At 34.3% G+C, this 9,105-nt stretch overlaps 1 protein-coding gene across 1 annotated transcript; it reads left to right on the top strand.

Moving 5' to 3' along the window:
• The first annotated feature begins 1,046 nt into the window (after window positions 1-1,046).
• On the top strand, window positions 1,047-7,145 carry LOC149794627 (P2X purinoceptor 7-like). The gene is made up of 3 exons (XM_089963946.1): window positions 1,047-1,148; window positions 2,038-2,192; window positions 6,831-7,145. Exons 2-3 carry the CDS (start codon window positions 2,187-2,189, stop codon window positions 7,086-7,088), a joined length of 264 nt encoding a protein of 87 aa, XP_089820072.1. The 5' UTR covers window positions 1,047-1,148; window positions 2,038-2,186; the 3' UTR covers window positions 7,089-7,145.
• The last annotated feature ends 1,960 nt before the right edge of the window (window positions 7,146-9,105 follow it).

Consider the following 9,105-nt stretch of genomic DNA (forward strand, 5'->3'; position numbering starts at 1 on the left):
TTGACATGAAGTTTCTGTATCTGAAAAAGAAACTTTAAAATCAAAACAATAAGTGATAACAAAAACAATGATGATCAATACTTCGTACAACATGAGTGCAATAATGAACTACCCCTGCTGACTTATGACTTTAAATAATAGCTATTACCAGATCAACGATAATTGGACTTCATATTGCATCGAATATAGATATTGTGCCTTCTGGAGAACACTTATTAGAATACGTATAAAATGATACATATGCTAGTTAGAATGTACAGTATTAAAGCACTTCAAATAAGCTTTATATGATTCAGGCCCAGTAACCAGTGACTCAGAACCATTTGCAATCTTAACTTGATTCGAAAATCGATTTATCCATTTTCCTTACAACATACACATATACACACATATTGGCGAAGACATGCTTAAAAATATTCTCGAACAGTATATCGGCACTAAGCGCGTCAAAAGAGCCAAATGACTAGCTTACGCATATATTTTTGTAGGACATTTCATTTGTGTTTTTACTAAAACAACTCTGCGGTGGCATATGGATTAAAGAGCGTGCGACTCGCGTGAAGGGAGTCGAGGAAGGTTGCAGGTTCGAGCCCCATGGTAAAGACTTTAAAAATGGTAATAGGAGCTGCCTCGCTTGGCGCTCAAAATTAAGATGTTAGTGTTAGGACTGGTTGGCAATGCGTCAGGATAATGTACATGGGTATGTCATCGTTCTACATGTTTGCTGCAATGTTCGTCAGCACCAAAAATCACTAAAAACTGCTACACTGTATACATCGTGCTGATATGGCTGAAAAAGTATTAAAGGCACAATAGTGCAGCTGAGGGTAAATTTTCTTGCAAAAATGTTGGGACATTTATATATATCAACTGATTAAATACTATTTAAAAAGCATTTCTGGGGTAATATCAAGTACGTGGGGGTTCTCGTTATGAAATCCGAGCTCTCTGAAATCTTCGTACATTTAGTAACGAATCTATCGTCTCCATGTTGAAATCCCGCTCGGCAGTGATCGGCAGATCCCGAATGAATATCACACATAATTCCGGTGACCGAAATTTGCATAACTATAGGCCACATTGTAAACACTGAAGATGATGACGTAAAATACAACCACACTACGAGACCGCCCAAAATGTCAACAACGGTGAGAACGATTATCTTCTGATCTCGTTCTTTTCTTCTTATCCTTTTCCTTTCTAATTTTAATTTTGAGAGGAAACAATGAAATGTCTGTAGAACTAATTTTTTAGTTATATTTCAAAGTTTTTGTGGTACGAGAATGATTTAAATCAACGTGTTCTGTACAGTATTGCAAAACCCACAGGTACTCACTCTATTTCTTGCCCAGTAGAATTCGTACTCCCTAACGTCCCCACCACTCAATTTTATAAATGAAAAGCATCAGGGATATTTAAAAATGCTCAAAATTGAGTAATTTCATTAATCAATTTATAAATTCTAACCAGATTGTCACCAGTGGACCCCTAACACCCATCTTTCTAACGTTTCAAACAAAGCGGAAAAGAATTTGTGTGCTTCTCCAAGTTAATACTTTACATACACAAGGTTTTAAATAAGCTTTTGTTTGTTTTGTTTTTTAAATCTACGACTAGAATATGGAATCCAGGTTCAAAACTCGGGGCCAGATCATAAAAAACTACACACACACAAACGTACAGTCATTTGTCAGCTGAAGTTTGACCACAGCTTTATTCTTGCACATGTTTATTGGTTATTGTGCACACTGAGTAAATCGATACATAGACTTTGCTTTGGTGCCCATTCGAGGAAAGTAGGGGCCCTTTTTAAATTTTGGATCCCCACCCCACCCAACACTTGACCTGATCCAGCCCAAAAAGCTTCCATCAAATCACAACCTCTCATGTATTAATTTTTGATCCAAAGTTAGCACTATAGTCCTATAAGTTTGATAAGTAATCATGAATATATTAGTTGTCAAATTATGAAATACATTTACATATTAAAATTCATTAGATAGACTTAAGTCAGCTCACTTTTAAGCTCAATTGTAGAGCGACCTTTAAGAGGAAGAGGGAGAGGAAGGATGAGGCATGGAGCAAGAAGTTGAAAAACCAGATGGGGGAGAGGAGGAAGACATGCTGTGCAGCCTAAAAACTGAGCTGACCAAGCTCTACACATAGTTCAGACAAGGCAGACAAGAATGAGGGTAATTGTTTATTTATATCTTGCAAAACAAGTATTGATAGATATTGAAAAATGTTTGGTACTAAGTAACTTGGAAAAGACTCTAATATCTATGTCAGTAGTGTTTTGCACAACTTAGAAAATGCATACTTGTATTAAAGGATTAGTTATTTTACCAAACAATGTATGTTTAAACTGCTTTACTTTTTGTTGCTACTCAACACCCCACTCCAATATGATTTGATAAAGGAAGACTATGCACAGATACTATAGAAAATACAGAGGCCACCTCATTTAAATGGCCACCTTATATAATACCAAAATGGTAAAAGTATTATGGAGACAATCTCATAGAGTACCCCATTGCATGATGAAATACATATAATTGATATGAAACTAAATACAAAAGGTTTTAACATGGGTCACGTAAATGTACAAGGTATAGTGGAAAAAATAGAACAGATTAAGTTAATGTTGTCTTCCAAGGAAAAAAATGTGCATGTTTTAGGACTCACTGAAACCAAATTAAATGCTGGCCACAATGATAATCTATTTCACTGTCCAGGCTACAATAAACCATTATGCAGGGACAGAGAGACAGCGGGGGGGGGGGGGTCTTGTATACATTACAAGATGTAAATGCAGAAAGGCGACCTGACTTGGGGTCACATGAAATTGAGAGTATTTGGGTGGAAATTTCTTAAAATAATGCAGAACCATTCCTAGTTGGTTTCATTTAAAGGTCACCTTCCTCCAAAGCAATTTGGAATGATAACTCTTTGAAACAAATAGAAAATGTTCATGCACAGGAGAAAGAAACATATACTCAGCAGTGTAAATAAGGACCTACTCAATACTCAAATAAGGAGTAACTGGATGGAATTTTTTGAATCATTAGGCCTAGTCCAGCTGGTAAATGAGCCCACAAGTGTAACAGAAATATCAAGCACTCTTATTGATCACATTTATACCAACCTACCAAACAATGTGGCTTATGTTAATGTAATAAATGTTGGTCTTAGTGACCGCTATCCTACCTTTTTGACAACAAAGGTTAAATGCAACAGAAATAGGAAACATACACACAAAACTATCACTTACAGATCTTTCCAAAATTTAAGTAAATAACAATTTCAAGATGATCTATATAACGTTCCGTGGAATATTATCCAAAATTTTGATGACATATGTGAAGTTCTAAAAGTGTGGACTGATTTATGAATGTAGTCGCTAAGCATGCACCACTAAAAGTACATTGAGTAAAGTATGAAATCCAACCTACCTGATTTACTACTGAAATTCTAGATACTATGAAGACACAAGACCAATTGAAGGCTATGGGAAACCATGCACAATATCAAGTATGGGGAAATAACATAACAAGTATGATTGAAAAGGCTATAAAAAAAAAACTTTTTATCAATCAATGCTTGAAAACACAACGAGCAACACAAACTCCATTTTGGAAAGTCTTCAGTAAACTCATTGGGGTAACACACAAAGATCAGACAATAAAATTCACTCACTTCTGGTAAATGACACAAAAGTCACTGATGACACTGACATTGCAAATATTTTGAGTGATGTTTTTTTCCACTAACGTTACCACTAAGTTAAAAGAACCAGTGATAGAAAACAACTATAATGAACTGAAAAATCCCTAAGGAGGTATGTTTCTCTATCCCACAAGTATAAAAAAAAACTGTTAAAAAATGTCTCAGCAAACTTAATATCAAGAAAGCTACAGGACTTGATCAGATTGGTCCACCACTCATTAAAACTTCTGTCTCAGCTATTTCAGATAGCATAACATTCATAATCAATTTAAATATTGCAACCTCATCTGTCCCCAAAATATGGAAAACTGCAAAAGTAATGCCTATGCACAAATCTGGTTATAAGAATGATGCTGATAACTACCAGCCAATTTCAATACAACCAAAACTTGTCAAAATTGATTGAAAAACATGCCCATGACTCGTTCATGTCATATTTAACGAAACAGTTGCTGTTACACCCTATTCAATCAGACTTTAGACAGAAACATTCATGTGAGACTGACTTGATCTCTCTAACTGATAAATGGCTTCAACCACTTGATCAAAGTTGAATAATAGGATCTCTATTTGTAGATTTCAGGAAATTGTATGGGTTGGTGTACATGAAGTTCTTTTAAGAAACTGAAAATCAACCAATGTGATGAAAGCACAGTTAGATGGTTTACTTCAAACTTTAGTGAGAGAACACAACATGTTTATATAAATAATGTTCTATCGGAACCTGGAACAATTAGATATGGAGTACCACAAGGATCAATTTTAGGTCCATTACTATTGACACTATTTATTAATAGCCTACCACTTTTTACTAAGGGACTCAATTTCATCTACAGATCTCTATGCAGATGACACAACATTATCAGACATCCAAAACACAAAGCACAAACTATAAATGTATTTACAGGATGCCCTAAACAAACTGGACAACTGGTGCACATGCAATGGCATAGTGGTAAATACTGGAAGAACTAAAATATTACTTATCTCAACATTTTAAAAAAGAACAAATCTTGGTAGTGATGAACTATGTCTGACATGGAAGGATACAAATTTGCAAATGGTTTGTCATGATAGACTACTTGGTGTTTTGGTAGATAATAACCTATCATGTACTGAACACGTCAGTAAAAAAGTTAATTCAAGTTTATGGCTTTTCAGTAGGATAAGGTACAGAAAACTATTTTATAACAGTTACATACAACCCTATTTAGACTACTGTAACACAATGTGGAGTAATTCAAATGATAAAATCATAGCAAAGCTGGCACATCTTAAAACAAGTGCATTCAGGCTATATCAATCCAGAAAGTAAGCAAGGAAAATTTTAGCTGGTAAGTTAAACTTATTACCTATTAAAGACTGAATACGGTTGAGAAAAGCCAAACTAATGTTCATGATATTCAATAATAGTGCTCCTGAATATTTACAATCACTATTCAAGTATAGGCTACCTGGTAATACTCCACAACTGTGATCCATGTCTTTCAAACAGTATAAAATTCCCAAACCAAATAAGGAATTATTCAAAAAATGTTTCCAGTACTCTGGAACTTTGATCTGGAATAGTATTCCAGTTGATATTAGAAATGCCAGGTCTATTTCCTTCTTCCAAACCAATATATACAGCGGCTTCAGAGATACACTTAAAATAGATAAATTCCTTTGTATGATGGCCGAAAGGTAGATTTGCTAAAATCATTTCATATATTGGTATTAGTGATCCACGCTAGTGGCATACAAACATTCAATACTATTAAGGTCAACTTGGTTTTTTTTCAATTTAATTAATAAACCAACTTAAGTAATACATTTATTAGTTTTATGTTTTTTTAAATACAAAATGGTAACAAAAAGTCTATGCAATCTTACTTTGGAGTTCAGCAATTAGACCCGACTAGATTGCAGTTTTTTGTTTTTTTAAATTAGACATGTACAGAATTCATATAGCCATTTAAGTCTTGTGAAATAAATACTACACTTTTATTCTTCTGTTTTAAATATGATGCATGCCTGAATGTGTATTTCTAAAGCCCCAAAATATGTTAAGATAATACTATATATGCAATATCATGATAAACATAAGGACTTAATAATCCTAAATTGTTTTATTTATCCAGAATTAAGACTGACATGAAGGCTTGCAAGAAACATTTTTTCTTCATATCTGATCTAACATTTTTGGGTAAGAATTTTAATTGCCCAGTCTGCTTGGCATTCAATGTTTCCACCTTTGAACTGGTGATTACTGCAAATGATTTCTGTAAAACAAATTTACTCGATTCAATGGCAATTTTGAAATTTCTTTAATTCTTTCAATAACTTTTATATATTCCTTGAGCGTGTTATTGCCAAAGCTTAAAATTTTTATGTACAAAATGTATATCACAAAAGGTATGAATAACTTGACAGGTATGTTGGCTACATTACAGAAAACCTCTTTCTGTATACAGGATATGTGTAGCACGTGCCTATGAATGTACAACTTGCACCTTGTACCAATAAAATCAAAATACTGCATCAATTTACAAACAGAATTAAAACTTTGATAGTTACTCTTACAATACAACATTTACAATGAATTCCATTTCCAAGGTGCACTCTCAAAGATTGATAATTGATGTACATACATGATTGTTGTAAATGTTATTTCTTTGCAACCACTGTGAAATAATTTTAAAACAGACATGCATGCAAATGCAAATGATAAGGACTTTGTTTTAATTTACAATTGAAACTCATTGAGTAGATTCTTTTCATTACCTGATTTCAATGTGGGTACCTCACTATACTAAACAAATCTAAGCTGCAATCAGCCATTCCTATTTGATCCCAATGCAGGAGTCTCTGACTTCTAGAAATGCTCCCCAAAAACATTGAGCTGTCCATCTTAACATAAACTATCAGTTCTAGTTGCGATGGAACTCTCAGTGTTCATGTCAAAATATAAACCATGTGCAGTTTTGATCCACGTGTATTTCATAGTGGAATTTGCTGATCGAAGATGAATAACATTTGAATAAGCGCATGTTCATATTAGTTCTTAAAATATATTTTTTTTTACGTTTTAGAAATAGCATATTACAATTGGAATAATTTTTCAGATTTTTCAAGATCTAATCCTTGATGAGGCTGTACTTGCCTTGTCCAGGATGTACAGACGAAATGTTCTTGTCCTCAACGATAAAGTTAACTTGATGAGTGCCAACAGTCATGCTACCTATAGGCAGTTCATACTACGGCAACATGGAAGGCTGGGGTCTGGACAGAGACATGTAATTCCCTCTTGCTGTTTCTGGCAGATACATGACAAATATCCAGATGGACAATACACTGGCTTCATCCCCTCTAGGCTTGCATGAACTTAAACACTTTCTTGCATGCATGAGTTTCTATATAAATGAATACAATTGATTTTATTCATTGTTTTCTTATAAATGCACATAATATTGCATCAAACAATAATGCTTTGATTTTTTTTACCACCAGTCTATTTCTGCCAATAAACATCGTGGGCACGAAGATCATAAATAATCAATATAAAATGTTTTCAGCAACTGCAGATACAATATTATACATTATTTTATTTTCAACTACTGATATTTCAGGATATTATATAAAGTGTAACCTGCCTTAGCTGACACCTCCATATATCAGACACTGTTTCATATTTTACATAACTAAAATCGAGAAATCCCCTTCACCACACCAAAACTAGAGTTGATGGTGGTTCTTGAGGTGCCAGGTTTCTACAAATTCTCCTGGGATCATCTTCCTTTAGTTTTCTTCTCCTCTGCATATCCTGCTTTCCCTCAAGTTGACAGATGAGGGCTTTCTTTACAAGCTCCCTGAAGTGGGGATGTTTTCTTTTCCTTGCAAGGGTAGATGGACCATCTGCCGCTTTTTTTGTCGTAACATCGATGCCTGTTTTAAAGAAAATTTTATTTTCTTAACATGTGTGACAAGCATCCCCATGCTAACCCATATTAACTTTTTACCCAATATTAGAGCCTCATGATCAGTTCCCAAGAAGGAGTTGTTGAGGGGTTGTTTTTGTTCTTATTTGTTCTATCCACAAAATACTATGTGAGACAGGATGCATTTTTGCCCATTCCTGCAGAAAGCAACATGTTTTCATGAACAGGTATTAGCTAGTAATCATCATGATGACAGCATCTACCCCAAACGTCCTGAGGATATTCAATAAACCCAATATATCCTTAATAAAGTGTGTCAGTCCCTGGGAAAGTGCTATACATATCACTGGATCTAATTATTAGACTTGCATTGCTCAAATCAAAATAAATATCCACTAGAATGATAACAATACTAATTACAAGATCTGTATGCATGAAAATGTTAAGATTCCTTACCACAAATATAAATGTGTGCTGATTGTTGCAAAATGACTTGTATCTAATACAAAGTTTTCATGACTTGTACATGTGAATAATATTCCATTCGTCTGAGCTCCAGGCAGGGATCATAATGTACAACCAATATATAAAATTATTTCTAATGTCCTGTAGTGAAACAAGCTTACACTATCTCCCCTTCTTTCTCATTACACCTCAGCCACTATGGATATTTTGATCCAAAGCAGCTAGCTCATTCCTAATCCTGTACACAGGAGGTATGTATGAAAATCTCTTGGCACTGTACATCATGATCTGCTGATGAAAAACTTCAAGCTCAGCAGTGCTTCTGCAATTATCAAAAACACGTATCTTGTAACATGTGTTATTTGTAATCTGCTAACAGATTAATACAGTTATTAAATAATCATTACTGTTGGTAATTTTTGCATACATAAAATCTTTACTGAAGTGTTTATTGATAGAGTTTCATAGAATTGTTTATACCTGATGTGCATGTATTATACCTGAAATTACCAAAGACTTGAGAAGGAGAGTCACTATACATGTAACATGTGCACACATCTTACGAATTCTAACTTATTCAGATCTTCAAATGGTAAATATATACAGTAATTTATTATTTAGTTGAGAATAAAAATATTTAAAGTGGTCTTCACATTTTTTTTAAATACCATGCGATTGTTGCAATCCTGAAATGACATACCTGAAATTTAAGTAATACTCCACTGTTTAGGAACATTTGGTCCAAGAACACCTGTACCAATGTTTTCAGCACTTTGGCTTTCTTCTTGGGATCATCTTCATCAAGCCAAGGCTTTGTCAGCTCTTCATTCTCCAGGCCAGGTTCATGAAGACATTTATTAATGCCTTGGCCATGTGAGAGGATCTACTCATGTCTATTGGTGATATGATTTAGGACACTCCTCAAGATACTCTGAAAGAATGCCACAATCAATACCTTTAGCACCTAAAGCTGGTTTCTTTTGTCATGGTGACCCCA

Source organism: Sinohyriopsis cumingii, chromosome 7 (genome assembly GCF_028554795.1).
Source record: "Sinohyriopsis cumingii isolate HCF-2022 chromosome 7, ASM2855479v2, whole genome shotgun sequence".
Lineage (NCBI taxonomy): Eukaryota > Metazoa > Mollusca > Bivalvia > Unionida > Unionidae > Sinohyriopsis > Sinohyriopsis cumingii.